This window comes from Chinchilla lanigera, unplaced genomic scaffold, assembly GCF_000276665.1.
Source record: "Chinchilla lanigera isolate Chin_1 unplaced genomic scaffold, ChiLan1.0 scaffold00168, whole genome shotgun sequence".
Classification (NCBI taxonomy): Eukaryota; Metazoa; Chordata; class Mammalia; order Rodentia; family Chinchillidae; genus Chinchilla; species Chinchilla lanigera.
Window position 1 is genome coordinate 931,852 of NW_004955569.1, and position 16,379 is coordinate 948,230.

General features: G+C 36.1%; 1 protein-coding gene across 1 annotated transcript; it reads right to left on the reverse strand.

Annotated features, from left to right (window-relative positions):
* Positions 1-14,611: 14,611 nt before the first annotated feature.
* Positions 14,612-15,502, reverse strand: LOC102015577 (vomeronasal type-1 receptor 2-like). The gene has a single exon (XM_013509363.1). It carries the CDS (start codon positions 15,500-15,502, stop codon positions 14,612-14,614), a length of 891 nt encoding a protein of 296 aa, XP_013364817.1.
* Positions 15,503-16,379: the final 877 nt, after the last annotated feature.

The following is a 16,379-nucleotide window of genomic DNA, read 5'->3' on the forward strand; positions in this document are numbered from 1 at the left end:
TTTTTTATATTTAAGTGAGTTTTGAGTCTTTTTATAGTCTTTTATAATTCCCTCTTCATTAAACTTTTGGATTTCTGTCATTTAATTATGTATGTCAGATCCAGGTTTATATTTTGTACTTTAAGTACAACTCATGACTGTATTATTTAAATGATTGTTTTAAAATTCATTATTTATGACAGTTATCTATAATTATTATTTTTTCAAAGCCCTTGTTTTCTGTAATACTTTTGTCCACAATTTGGACCTGTAACTTAGTGATAGCCCCTTTGCTTAGCCCCTTTAAGGTCTTGGCTTCAATCATCAGCACTGCAAAACAAAATGTAGTCATGGGACAAAGCAAGAGCTCAGGAACACAACCGTTAACTTTTAAGGTACTTTACTGTGTCATGATGAATGTTAAAAAATCTGAACACCTTAATGTGCACTACTGGACATACTTTGAAATGAGTACATGCAAGACATCATCTTGAAAATTAGTGTCAGTCAAATTGGAATCTATCTGTAATCTTGCCAATTTGAGTAGAAAAGCTCAATTTAGACCTGTGAACAGAAGAGAAATGCAATAAATCTTTACTTTGGTAATGAATGTTTCCTGCAGAGTGTGTATTTTCTTTGATTTCACTTTTTTATTCAATGAAAACATCTAAGCTTTGTGAAGTGTGTGACCAAAGATCATGGATGTATTCAGAGCCTTCAGATATTGCAAATAGTCTGCTCCTTCCCTGTCTACTCCATCTTCCCTTCCATGATATGAAGAGCCCCTACATGTGTAATCATCACATGGTTAGTACTGAAGAGCCTTTCAAACACCAAAATCTATACAAAAATTACACACCACCTCCAATACATTCTTCTTGATCTGTGTTCAGTTTTTTGCTTTGCTTTTCTTCCTCTTGTGATAATAGCACATAAGATCTAGCATCATGGCAAACTTTTACTTGAACAATGTGATGTTTCTCATCATATAACATACAATACTATTCAGAACTTTTATTGCATAACTTTCTGATTTTTACTCAGGATCTCCTGACCCTCCATCTACTGAAAATCAGTATTCTCTCCTGTTCTGTAGGTTTGGTCTTTGTGTATTCTACATCCATATGAGATCACACAGCATTTTAAAAAAATTTCTGGGGGCTGGGGATTTAGCTCAGCGGCAAAGCGCCTGCCTGGCAAGTGCAAGGTCATGAGTTCGGTTCCTGGCACCGGAGAAAAACCAAAAAAACAAAAAAATAAAATAAAAAAATAAAAAAATTTCTGTACCAGATTTATTTTGCTTAGTGTAATGTCTTTGAATTGCATTATGTGTTTGTCTGTTACAGGGTTTTGTTATCTTCCAAAGCTGGACACTAATCAATTATAAATGTAGAATCAAATTCCTTATCGTCTTTGTTTCAGTGACCACTTGGATTTCTTCCTTGTGTTGGTTATTGTGAATTATGCTTAAATGAAATTAGAAAAGTATCTCTTTGAGATGCAAATTTTCATCCCTTTAGATATACAACAAGAGCCTGGATTGCTGCATCAAATGACAGGAACATTTTTTTTAAATTTTGGATAAAAGTCTCTATAGTTTTCCATAGCAGCAACACTGACTTAAATACCCCCAGACACCACACAAGTGCTATCTGCTCCACTCTGCTGGCTCATCTGTGTGCCTGTGCTGACTGCTTTTGTTTTGGGAAATGTCATTTTTATTCTGTGTGTAATTGGTTAAGACAGAAACAAAATGTTCACAAGGACTATGGATTCTGTTCTTCTGTTCATCCTGGAAAGCCTGGAGAGTCCCTGCTAAGGTGGCTGCCCTCCCTCCCCAATGTTCTGTGTGTTGTTCATAACCTGAACCAGTGATTTCAAAGTCTTTATTCTTTAATAACACAAGAACAAGTTATGCATCCAGAGAACAATCTGTCCCCCAAATCCTCCCCGGAGTCCTGAGCCAGCAAATTCCTCATTCTCTCTACACCTTGAGGTATATCCATACTCTTTCTATTTTCATTACTATGGAAGAATCAAAAATTACATACACACTTTTCAATGTGAAGTCATCCATGAATTCTTCTTTCATTATCTATGTCTTCCTGTTCAAAAGTAAGGACATTGGACCTGAGGCATAGGCATCACCAGAGAGATCATCAGAAATAATATAATAACAGAACCCATTGAATAATTGCCTATACCTTAGGAAGACTGACAGTTCATTACTTTACATGTCAGATGAGATGAATAGACTTCTTTTCACCATTTCATTTCCATCTGGAATGTGTATACAATTGATCCTGTATGATATGAAACTATCAAGTACACATGTCTGTATTTCATGAAAGCGTATTACCTATGCTGACTTTGATGATCCCATGCCATTCTTTTTTCACACACTCAGAGAATACATTAGAAACTTTTACTCTATTAAAAAGCTTATGTTGAATAATTCAGTTCATTCATCTACAGCAGAGCAATTTCTGTGTCTTGGAAAATAAAGAACTCTGGACTTTGACTCATAGTAAAAGAATTAAATTTCCCCCAGTTTTCTGATGTTCACAGAGGTGGCCATGGAATCCTCTAGGAAAAGAGGAAAGGCCTGGATCCGGTTCAAAGTTCTTTGTTTAAAGGTGATGTTGGAAAACCAGAGGAAACTGCTCTCAGTGGGGGAGAATATCTGTGTATAAAATTCTAAGGGAAAGCTCAAGATTTAATTGCCTTCCTTCACAGAACATTTGATAGGAGCTTATGCTTGGCATGAATGAGTCTCATATCCCTGATTTAAAGTGAATAAAACTGGGAGTTTCTTCCTTTAGAAAAGAAGAATTCAATGATTTTATGTTGTTCTTACTTTTTCCTTTCCAAAGTGATAAGGATCCTACAATCTGAATTAGTAATTCAGATTGCAGTGGCTTCAGAAATGCAGAAGCATATAATATTTTGGCCCCAAATTTAAAGTTTTATTTCTACCTTTTGGGAGGATTCAGTAAAAATTGAAAGCAAGGCTCAAGATTTGCACATGGAAGATACTTCTTAAGTATTGTAAAGAGTTGGCCAGGGAATCTAGTTGGGAAATAATTTTCTGGAGTCTTCTATTACTTTCTCTCTTTTCTTTGGAGAACAATGCTGGGCCTAATCCAGGTACTTCCTGCAACCTCCTCAGCAATCCATGAGATGTTTTTCTAATAAACAGTAATTTTTTCTCTAAGTCACACCTGGTTACACACGCAGCACAAAGAAAACAGCCCTACAATATAAAGAGAGCAGACAGGATCCAGGTAGCCAGGTAAGCAGGGATAAATACAAGTAGACTCAAGTGTGAGACCCAAAGGTCAAAGAGTAAGCCAGACCTGAAATGTAGATTGCAAAGCTCTGTTCCTTTGAAAGTAATTGATAAAATGTGTAGGTTTATTTCTCTTGCTGTCACAGTGAGAAATATACTTCCCTATACGCATTGCAGACTTTCGAGTTCAAGTATTTTCTTGTACAAATGTTACCGTGAAGAAGTTTGTCCAATATCACTTCAATATTTCAGTACATGAGTTTGTTCCCAGAGCATTTTATGAGTGATTATGGTGCAGGTGTGTAACATTTTCCTCATACACAATACATTCTAATACCTGCTCTTCTTGGGCACAGAAACACAGTTCAAAATTTGTTATTGAGAAAGATCACTCGCAATAAACATGTGCAGTTATAGGGTTTTGTAGGTTAAAATTAGTCTCACTCTTGGTTTGTAATTCCATTTTTCTGAGTTTGATTTATCAAGGAGATTTTCCTCAAATCAGCAAATTATGATTTTAGATTTCAACCTATATACATTATTATTTGGATGACTATTTCAGCAGTGTACAGGGCCAGGGAGATAGCTCAGGGGCACAAGCACCTGCCTGGCAAGTGCAAGGTCCTGAGTTCAATTCCCGGTACTAAAAAAAAAAAAAAGTGTACAATTTAAGACAATGTGAGGTGAAAATAAATTTGGAACCCAACACGTGTATATTACCAATAAGATTTTATATCTGATTGCCTGTGGAAATGTTATCCTGTCTTGCTCTTGGATTCTACACTTCTTGGTTGATGTGGAATCTTATCCAGGCCACTACTCATAGTAATGTCTTCATCAGCACGTATTTATTGATCAATCTATATTGTCTTGTGCAAGAGAAAGTCTTTTGGGATTTGCAAGTGTATTTTATAAACTTATACAATTCTGTATTTATGGGTATTTTTAAATTTCTAACTGTGGTCAGAACCAAATGACATAAAAATGACATCTTAAGTATTTTAAGAATTTGTACAACATTTTTAAATATATTGAAATTGTTATGTTTAAAAAGTAATTGGTTTCCTTCAAAAGAAAAGGCAGTGTTTTGGATATATATTATTATATATAATAATATATTTAAAATAAATAATTATGGATAATATCAAAATTTCTGATACTCCAATAAGCCCATAACAAAATTAAATGCAAGAAAAATATATTCTAATAGCTGATGTAGTAAATGGACAATGATACTGAGTGGAAATCTACTTTCCAATAACTCAGAAAATACCCATGTAAAAGGCTTTCAATATCACTAAAAAGCAGGGAGAAAATCAAAGACAAAGCTGCAATAAGATTTAAATTTCCTCCTGTTAGGAAGGCTGTTATCAAGACAAGGGACACTAAGGGATGTGAAGTTTTGGAAGAAAAGAAAAAAAACAGTCCTAGAGTGCTATTGATGGGGATCTCAGTTGTTGCAAATATTGTGGGAAATACTACAGCACTTTGAAAAAATGAAAAATTCCTACCATATGATACAGCTATTGAACCTCTTGGTATATTTCAAAAGCAATTAAAATTTAGATATGTATGAGATGTCTACTGTCCAACATAATATCAAAGATAAGGGAGCAATGCAAATGTCATTAAGGAGCAGATGCATAAAGTATACAATGTACATAACCTAATACTCAGGCTTACCAGGGTGTGGAGAAGGACATTTTATAGTTTACCTTTCTATGTATTACATATATGGGACTTTGAGCCTAAACAACCATATGATTGTTTCTGGAGGAAGTCTAGCAAAAGCATTAGTGCAAAAGGAAGTGAAAGCAAGACCTTAGTCCTTGTGGAAAGCTGCTGGGACAATGCTAGATGTTTTGCTGAGATATATCTGAAGGAATGATGGCATGATGGCTAGCTAAGTCAAAGTTCAGATCCTGTAATAATTAAATTGTATTGCCCCCACTAATCCTGTTAATGGTTTTTCTCATTTCCCTGTTTCTGCTTTTTGTAAGAATTCTAATAAAAGGTTACAGAAAATTGTAAATGAGCCTTCAGTCCTAGAGGCTGTAGCCCCCTGATCCCATAACTTTCTCTCTCTTGTTTTTCTTGTCATGCACCATACCTCATTCTCAGGACCTGTCACCCCACACAGAAACCAAATTTTTACCAACATATTGGCATGCCTAACAGGGACCTCTGAATGAAAGTAGTCTTGAACACTTCAGAAAGGGAATTCAATGCTCAGCAGAATATATTCAGGTTCTAAAAACTTAGCTCAAGAGCTCAGGGGTAAAAGTGAAACCACAGGCTTTTACTGAATTGTTTGCTGTGATACAAAAAATTGTTACTGGTTTAAACCAAAAGGACATAATGTTTTAAATTTAATGCAATAGAGATTGTTTATGGAGGTTTTGAAACACACTTATGTTGGGAGCCACTGAAGCTGGTTATAGGTCAAGCAGTCAAGCTACCTCAATATTGAAAAAGACATCCTGCTGGACTATTACAGTTGTTAGTCGCTAGGCAACATTACCCCCCCCCATGATACTAACTTTACAAGTGTATAAAATAAATGCCCCTACTGTTGAAGTCAGTCCTCTTGTTCATCAGGTAAGAGGTAACTCCACCTGACCCAGGCTATTGTCTCTTGTCTTTATTTTCTAAATCCTCACACAGTTTTCTCCCAGGGACCACTGAGACACTGAGAGACCACTAACTCCCACACTTATCAACAGTGGAATCCTATTCTTTACATGTTTGGTCCTCTCGTAAGTTAATAACCTTGCCTTTAGAACTCATGCAGTCTGGATCAGAACAGGAAATCTTGCAGGATGTGAGACACTAAAAGGGCAAAGACAGCTCTGATTCTACATCAGATGATAATTTTCCTGAGGAGACTCTACTGCTTCAGGTTGAGGGAACTACTACAGATGATGAAGGAAGGTATGGATCTTATGGAAATCTTTCTGCTATGCTAAAACCTGCCTTACCCAAAGCTGACCATAGGAAAAAGAAGTCAGATTTTCCTCCATCGCCTTCTTTTATCTCTCAAGTATATCCTGTACATCCCTCAGCCACAATATATGATAAGTCTAACCCTTTTATGGATCCACCTCAGATAGCCATTCAAAAACCATTACCCATGACAAGTCATGAAGGCTTTTACCAAAGCCAAGCAGGAAGGTGATTTGGATGCTTATAGGCTTTTGTATGTACACAGTTACAATTACTCAACTACCAGTTGATCAGGAAAATCCCCAAGGTTATGTTTAATATGATCATGCTCCATTATCTTTTAAAATTAAAGAATTGAAGCAGTATTGTGTTTTATACAGAATGAATTCTCCTTAAACCTTTGGGTTGATTTCAGGGCTAGCTCAGTCTGAGCACTTAATTCCATGGGATTGGAAAATGATTGGATGCACAGTTCTCAGTTCAGCTGAATTCCTTCAATTTAAAACTTGGTGGAAAGATGAGGTAGAATTAATGTCCTGCCACAATGCCCATGCCAATCCACCAGTCCCTATTTCTAAAGATCATCTCATGGGTTCAGGTGATTGATTTGGCATTAATTGACAATATGATGATAATGCAATTGTCCAGACAAGAATGTGTTTTCTCTAAGCATGGCCAAAGATTGCTTCTCCTGGCCAAAGTGTTCCCTCTGTGGTTAAGGTCATTTAAAATGCTAGTGAACCTTACAGTAGAATTTATAGCTAAATTAAAAGTACTTCAAAAAATAGTATTGCAACCTCCTTGAGAAAATTATTATTACAAATGTTACCTTATGATAATGCTAATTCAGAATACAAAAACATTTTATGGCCATCGAAATCTCAGCCACTTTAAATAAGTATATAAATCCTATCAAGATATAGGATCAGAAGCTTTTAAAACGGGATGGCTTACAACAGCTTTAAAAGGAACCAACCCTTTCACCCCAAAGAATGTTAAATGCTTTGGGTGTGGCAAAATTGGGCATATGAAAAAAATGTAGATCAGTAAAACAAAGAACCAAGAACTAGATAGAACAAAAGCCTAATGCTTCAGAAAACCTTTTACTGTCTAAGGACTGTCTTTGATGTGAGAAAGGATGGCACTGGGCTAATCAGTGTTGATCATAATAACACAAAGAGGGCAGTCTTTTCATACCTTCCAGAAACTTCAGTCCAGGCCCAGCTGGGGCCCAAGGACAAACAATATGGGGAGTCATCAGGCATTTAACAATGGCTATCACCGTGCTCAAGCACAATCAATGATCTCTTTGCGGCCACAAATGGTAGCACAGCACTAGATATTCCCTCCCAGGAAAATGTTATGTTATCCCTTGCTTTAGGAGTTCAAAAACTTAGAAATGGGATTTATGGGCCTCTACCTGATGGATCTGTTGGTTTTCTTGTGGAAAGAAGAAGTTTGACTTCTAAAGGGATTATAATACAAATGGGGGTGATAGACTCTGACTATAAAGATGATATTCAGGTTATGATGCAAACCTTATAACTATATCAAATTGAATCAGGAGATCATACAGCCCAGTTATTTCTCCTTCCTTATATAAAATGTCAAGCTGTTCTCATAGATCATATGGGGGGTTTTGGAAGCACAGGAGAAAAAGTTTTATGGCAAAGTTTCATAGAGGACAAAAGACTTCAGTTATAGCTGAAAACAGATGGAAAACTTTTTGGGGATTGGTAGATATGGCTGTAGACATGACTATAACTCCCTGGCAACTCTGGCCTAAACTTTGGCCTATGATGAAGGGACCTAAGATTTTCTTTGATATTGGAACAATGACAGATGTTCACCAAAGCATTAACATACTTCAAATTACTGGTCCAGAAAGACAAATATGTACTTTAAAATCATATGTTGCTGATATAGCAGTGACTTTATGTGGAAGAGGTTTGTTAATGCAGTGTGGAGCATATGTAAGCATTCCACATATATCATCTCAGGCAAAGAATATGATGTCCCAAATGCATTATAATCCTTGTGAAGTTGAAAATTTTATACAAGCTCCTGTCACTTCCAAAGAGAGACAATGTCTAGGATATCCAAATTTAGAATAGATGCCACTGTGAAAAAGGGCTTCACTTTACCTTTAAAATGGCTTACTAATAAGCAAATTTGGGTTGAGCAGTGGCCTCTTCCAAAAGAAAAATTAGAAGCTCTAAGATCTTCAGTACAAGAACAATTGTCAGAAAGGCATATTGAAGAATCTACTAGTTCCTGGAATTCCCCTGTATTTGTTCTTAGAAAGAAATCAGGTAAATGGAGAATGCTCACAGACCTTACAAAAATGCATGAGGTTATTCAACCTATGGGTCTGTTATAGCCTGGACTCCCCTCCCCTGTCATGATACCAAAGAATTGGAAGTTAACTGTCATAGAACTTAAGGATTGTTTTTTGATCAATCTGTAACAACCAGCTGATAAAGAAAAATTTCCATTTTCTGCACATACTTTTAATAACCAGGAGCTAGTAAAAAGGTATCACTGGAAAGTACTCCCTCAAGGAATGCTGAATAGTCCAATGTTCTGCCAATATTATGTTAATAAACCTTTAGAATTATTATGAAAAAGATTACCAGGTGCTCTGATTATACCCTATATAGCTGATATTCTTTATTCTGCTAGCTTAGATATGTACTTACAGGAAATGTTCTGTGTAGCCAAGCAGTTGTTTATTACCTTTGGCTTGCAGATAGCCCCAGGCAAAATTCAGACCAACTATCCTGTTACTTATTTAGGTAATGTTCTTGAGAAATAGCATATAATTCCCCAAAAGATCAAAATTCATAGAGATCAACTTCTCACCCTTAATTATTTTCAAAACTATAATGAGATATTAATTGATTATGACCTTCTTTAGGCATTCCTATCTATGCTTTACAACATCTTTTTAATATTCTTAAAGATGACCCAGCATTAGATAGCACTTGCTGCCTTACAACAGAACAAGAAAAGGAATTAGTTGGGGTAGAACAATGTATATGTCAAGTTTAACTAAACCATATAGGCTGAACCAACCCAGTTATACTCTTAATTTTTCCATCATCTCATTCTCCTACAACTACATTATGCAAAAGAAGCTGTTTTAGCATGGATTTTTCCTTCACACAACAGACAGAAGTAACTCCCTATTTACATAGATAAAATAGATTTTATTGGGTTTAAAGGTCGATCTTGCTTACTGAAGATGTCAGCAAAAAGGCACTAAATCTATTGTTTTTTTTCTTGACAAAACAACAGATAGATCAGGAATTGCACATGAGTGAACAGTAGCAAATTGGGCTTGTTGACTAACTTGGAAAGATAGACAATCACTTTCCTAATTGCAAGCTTTTACAGTTTCTGAAATAGCACAATTGGATTGTAACTAAGATTGTCCATTCTGAACTGATACCTGAAGCAGACATGTATTATACTGATGGTAGCAGCAATGGGAAAGCTGGATATGTGGGAATAATATCAAAAGTATGGCACACCCCTTTTCATTCTGCACAAAGAGCAGACCTTCAAGCAGTTGTCCAACTTTTATCAGATATTCCAGAGTTCATAAATATTGTTATGAATTCCCAATATGTATGGTTCTCAATTAATCATACAGAAACAGCCACTTTGTCATATGATAATGACTTGACCAATTGTTCTTGAAACTACAAACTCATATTCATAATAAAGATTTTCCTGTTTTCATGACTCATATTCATTCTCATTCACATCTGCCTGGTGACATGGTTAAGTATAATAATGAAATTGATCAACTTGTTGCTATTTCTTCACCAGATTATTTAACCACTCAGTTTCATACTTTAACTCATGTAAATACCAAAGATTTACATCAAAATTTCCTCAACTTTTGATTTAACAAGCTCAAGAAGTCATTTTTTCTTCTACTTCTGGAATGCTTAATAAACCTACTTTTCAGCCTGGAACAAATCCTAGAGGACTACAAAGTAATGAGTTGTGGCAAATGGATGTAACATATATTCCTACTTTGGGGAAACTTGGTGTCATACCCATTGTTATTAACACATATTCTGGCTATATATGGGCCTCTGCACAATCAGAAGAATAATTTATATGTATTAAAAATCATTTGTTAGAATGTTTTGCTATGATAGGTAAACCTAACGCAATCAAAACTGACAATGAACCTGCTTGTACATCCCATTCCTTCCAAAAATTCTGTGCCTGGTGTATGTTAATCATTATGCTGGCATTCCATACAGCCCTCAGGAACAAGGTATGGTTGAAAGGGCACATGCTACTCTTAAATTTATGTGAGCAAAACAAAAGAGGGAAGATAAGGATAGAAGCTCACCACATCAATTGCTACATTAAGCCCTATTCACATAAATTTTTTGGATATTAGTAAAGATTCATCCACTACAGCAGCAGAAACATTGGGGCCACCATTATTAAGGTGCTGCCAGAACCTATAGGACAACCTGTCTTTTAGAAAGATACTCACAGTGGACCATAAGAAGAGGTATTCCTCAAACTTGGCATCAAGGATTTTCTTGTGCCATTACAGACTTGGGAGAAAAAGTGTGGTTACCTGCCAGAAGAATTAAAACTTGTCATACACCACAAAAGGGTCAGATTCTATATGCATCCTCCAGGGGAAGAAATGAGAGTAATGTCACTGCAATGCCACCCCCAGACATGGACCAGGAACACTCAAAAAGCACAATCCCCAACATAGGGGCAACATAAGAAATTGACCCATGATGTAGAGAGCTCCACTAGACTGTTGGGCTGCACTGGACAAGGGTTTAGAGCTGGTAATATGTTTCTAGTCATGTTGGCTATAATATCCACTATAGTAGGTACAACCTTTGTGAAAATTCAACACACCATTATTAGGCATATATCCTAAATCCTCCACTAAATAAAATTATGGATTGGGCTGATGCTCCTGCACCAATTTTTTCTATTGAATCTAGATGGCTTCCTGGACTGTATGGCATCCAGGGACCATTATGACAGGTAAGGAAGGAGAAAAAAGTAAAAAATTATTCAATGGGGAACGAAGGTCCATGTATTTGTATGGGCTATGGAGATCATTGAAAGTCAAACAAAGAGCTTGGTTATCTACAGTCAAGAATAGTTCTACTAACCACAGTCATATATCTCTAATTTTGTCTCAAGCTTGGGCTTTCAAAGGATTGATTTTCGATAATTCAGCTCCTCCAAAATTACCACCATGCCATCAATGAGTAACTCCAAAAACGTCTGAGTTTATTGGGAGGCATGTAGGTCGAGTACAGTCATAGTTTTACTTAATGTTTCCTATGGAAGTGTCATTGATTGGAGTCCTTGTGGCTCAGCTCAAGCTAAACCTTCCATCAGTGATTTTAAAATGGAGTAAAAAGAACTATACTATAAGTACACAAGCAAATGAATCCATTGTAAGGCATGATGACGGAAAGTCAGAACTCCAACATAAAACACAATATGGTCCTCCTTATCTATCTTTGTGGAAGTTAATATCAGCATTACATTCTTTACATGCTTGGAGGAGATCTTATACCAAATATGAAAACAGCACTCATCTCTCTTTCCATTAATTCTACTCATTACACACAAGCATGTGTTCATCTTCCTTATATTATCATGACCAGTGAAGCAAAAAATGCTTCTGAATTCCTGCTCAGATGTACTAATTGTAATTTTTATACCTGTTTAAATACTTCTATATCATTTAATTATTTATTTAAAGATAGTATATATACTATTAAACAAAGATTGAGAATCTGGCTACTTGTTAACTAAGAAGAGAGACCATGGAAGCAAACTCTAGCCACTTACATGTTGCAAAATTTTATAGATAAATTAATAAAATGTAGCAAGAGATTAGAGATTCTGATTGCAGTTGTATTAGGAATTATTAGCATTACAGCTACTGCAGCAGTTGCTGGATTAACCCTTCATCAATCAGTACAAACTACTCAATTTGTGCAAACGTGGCATGAGCATTCTGATAGACTATGACAAATTCAACGCTCTGCAGATAAAAATTGGCTACTCAAATAGCAAACTTGCAACAAGCAATGGTATTGATGGGAGATTACTTAGTTTACAAAAACATTTCTGGCTTAAATGTGATTGGAATAGCTCTTCTTTGTGTGATCCTCCTCACTGCTGTAATAATACACTTTTCCTGTGGGAGAATGTCAAAAACCATTTAAAAGATCAAGAAAATTTATCTTTCAAGATTGGAAATTTACAGAAAGAAATATTTCAGACATTTAACAACAAACGAGAATGGCTACAAGGACCGATTTGTTACAAGTCATGGTTGAAGGAATAGAACATTTGAAACCTTTAAAAATAATTACAATTTTTCCAAACATTTACCATTGTTTTATATGGTATTATAATTTTCTTTGCTTGATACTTTTTGTAGGCTAGCAATACTCATCCAGAAAACTGTAGGAAACGGGAAGTCCAACCACAGCCTTCTCATTAGTACTTCAAAGGATTGCAGCAAAAACAGAGGGGGAAATGTGGAGAAGGACATTCTGTAGTTTATCTTTCAATGAATTACCTGTGTGGAATTTTGAGCCTGACCAAGCCCTATGATTGTTTGCTTCTGGAGGAACTCTAGCAAAAGTATTAGTGTATAAGGAAATGAAAACAGGGCCTTAGTCCCTGTGGAAAGCTGCTGGGACAGCACTAGATGCTCTGCTGAGATACATCTGAAGGAATGATGACCTGATGGCTAGCTAAATCAAAGTTCAGTTCCTGGAATAATTAAACTGTATTCCCCTCGCTAATCTTTTTAATGATTCCCCCCATTTCCCCTGTTCCTGCTTTCTGTTAGAGAATCCTAATAAAAGGCTAAAGAAAATTGTAATTGGAGCTTCAGTCCTAGAAGCTGTAACCCCCGATCCCATAACTGTGTCCCTCTTGCTTTTCTTTGCATCTGCCACACCTCATTCTTGGGACCTGTTATCATACACAGAAACCAACTCTTTACCAACAGCAGAGAAGGAAATCTCGCTGTGTTTAGAAACAAGGAATATCCTTGAAGACCTTATGCTAAGTAAAACAAAGCAATGAAAAACCAAAACAAATGCAGTGTGATCTCACATTTTCATGGAATATAAAATGGTCCTACATAGAAGTAAAAAGAGTAGTGGTTTCCAGGAGCTGGGAGCAGGGAAAAAACAAGGAAAATGATTGAAGAAAGTAGCTTTTAGTTAGCCAAGATTTCTTTAGATTACTAACTTGGCCTATAATTGAAAAGATTCTATTTTAAAACTCAAAAAGGTGCCTGAAGATAGATATTACATTAAATGCTCTTCCCTCCAAAAAATTGAAAAAAAAAAATTAAAACAAAGCACAAGGGTCAGGAGGCAGCTATTGTAGGTGCAGAAACATTCATGGCACTGATGTTGCTCTTTTGAAGGTCCTTCAATAGCAAGTATGTAGCAGCATTTGGGATCAGGTCCTCTCATCAGAGGAGGAAGGAGGGAACAGATGTTGCATGGGTATAGAATCGCCATGGTTTGAAGAATCTGAGTGAGGCAACAGTCCTTGGCCATCTCTTCACAAAATTATAGTTTCGGGAAATCTTATTTTCAGGAATAGTGAAGGCAAAGATATCGCACACACTAAACAGAAAATAATTACTGTCTCTGACAAAAGTTGTTGCTTTCTTCCCAGATACATTTAGAAAAGATCACAGACAATTTCACATTTGCATGACAATTGATTGCTCAAAACTACATGGATACACACTATTTTCAAGATACATTAAAAATCTGGAGACTGTGTATATAGACCAAGTTACAAGAAGCAATTTACAAGTTAATATTTGTTGATAAATATAGTACAGTATAACAAATTTTAAAATAATTATTCAAATGAACTAATTATGAGATTGATGACAAAAAATGTTTTAAAAAAAAGGATATGACATGATGGATGACAGCAAGGATACCAGTGCACAGACTGAAGAGAGAAAAAATAGCATTTTGATGAGATAAAGCAGAGTTAATATATTGCAAAAAGTGTATTCATACATCAACTGATTTGAGTAAAAATAGAACAAATTTTTATATTAGTGAAGATAGCAGTGAAATGTATTTTATATAGAAACATAGATCAGACAGACAGAACTCAATAAACAAAATAAAACTGTACAAAAATTAATATTAAAACAAGTTTCATTTAGTATTACTGTCAATTATTATTAATTATAGCCATGTATCTCTGTCTTATTTACATCTCTGCAATACAACAGGTTCACAATACTGCTTTCAGTGTGTGTAACATATGTACACCCATAACTCATGCATACAAAACAGATAAAGTACACACATGATGAGTTCAGAAATCAGTTCACTTCTTCCGGAAGAGCCTGGACACAGAGCATTCATGACTCATGAGAATAAAGGGGCTGATAGTAGGGAAACCAGCACTGATTATGGGAGTGCTGCTGATTAGCCACAAAGCTCTTTTATCAACAAGAGTAAAGCATGCATGAAGGGTGGAGGACAGGGTGTAGAAGAACACAAAGGCACTCACCAGAGCAAGGATGTTTTGAGAAGCTCTGGTCTCAGGGGAAGATCTAGATGAGCTTTGTCTGTGGATATGCTGGACCCGCTGCTTGTGCCGGTACAGAATAAGAACCATGGAACCACTGGCCCAGATCATGAGATTTAAACACAAAATGTCATGGGATAATGTCATTGCTGCAAAAACTGTGCCTGTGTTATTCTCAGGGAGCATCACTGAACAATGTTGAAAATCTATAGTTTTTGAGAAGTTTTTCTTGTTTCTTTTATCAGTGATAAGAACAGGAAGTCTAATAGTTAACAGCAGGTGCAGCACCCAGCAGAGGATGATAGATGGACCCTTGTATTTCAGGGCTTTCATTTTCAGGTGTGCCCAGATGGAGTTCCCTGGGCTGAGGGTGATGGCCTGGAAGACACTCAATAGGCAGGTGGTGTCAATGGACACACCCCTGCCCACCCTGTGAAGATAGAAAACAAATTTGCATCCAAGATCATCAAGGAAGTGCTCCTTCCCAAAAACTTCCATGGTCTCTGGCATCCCTCTGGAGAGAATGACTAAGGAATTGGCCACAATCAGGTGTCTGAGAAATAAATCTGTTGGCCTTGGCCTGTATCCACTGAAGTGGAGAAACATATAATTATATAAGAGTGAGAAATTCCCCATGGTTCCAATGACAATCTGGAAAAGAAATATTATCCCAAATTTCAAATCCATGAAAGCCAATCTCTTATTGTTCAGGACTTAGCATTAATGTGGAAAATACAGGATTCTGTAAGGAAAAACATGTTTTGAGTTCAGAAATTTACAGAAAATTAAATTTAAAACATTTTACTTACTGGAATTATTCCTTATAAATTTATTTCTAATGTGTATTTTCTTTCATCAAGGGTTTCCATTTCTAACATTTGGTGCTTGCATTAATCACTTCCCTAGTACAGCACTATTAATTAGGACATTTTCTTTAACCCAGATATCCTAGCAAAACAAGATTGCATCACTCATGTAAATACCTACAAAGACAAGGTTTGAAACTGGCAGGCAGGTGAAAATAGTATATTTATTTCTGTGCTGCAGTATCACAGAGATATGGTGAGGGTCATTTGATATTCCAAATACAACATGTATGTTTTTATATTTGATATCTGCTTAATGAACAAGTCTGATTGTAATAGTTTGTATTCTTGTGAAAATATTTCTTTTATGAAACAGTATTATGAATGAAGATTCAAAATATTGGTGGGCTAAGCAATGTCTTAAGATCAAATTAGATTTAATGAATACAAACCAACATTAAGATTCAGACGGAGAGAAATGCTGTTTCTGTGATGCCTGCAACAAATATTATGAATAACATAAGACTCAGGTCTAGGTGAGGTATATGAACTTAAGTGATGGAGATCACTATGAGGTTGCTCTGAGCAGGATTTAATGTTAGCCAATTGGCTTTTCATGTTTACTTGTGAGTTTTTCTAAGGCGTAGGCCCCTTGTCTGGAGATGGGCAGCAGACTCATAGTAAGTGAACCTCTGTGAGTCCTGGTCCTGACTGAGGCATGTAATGGTGACTAAGGCCAGAATACCTCAAAGGACAAG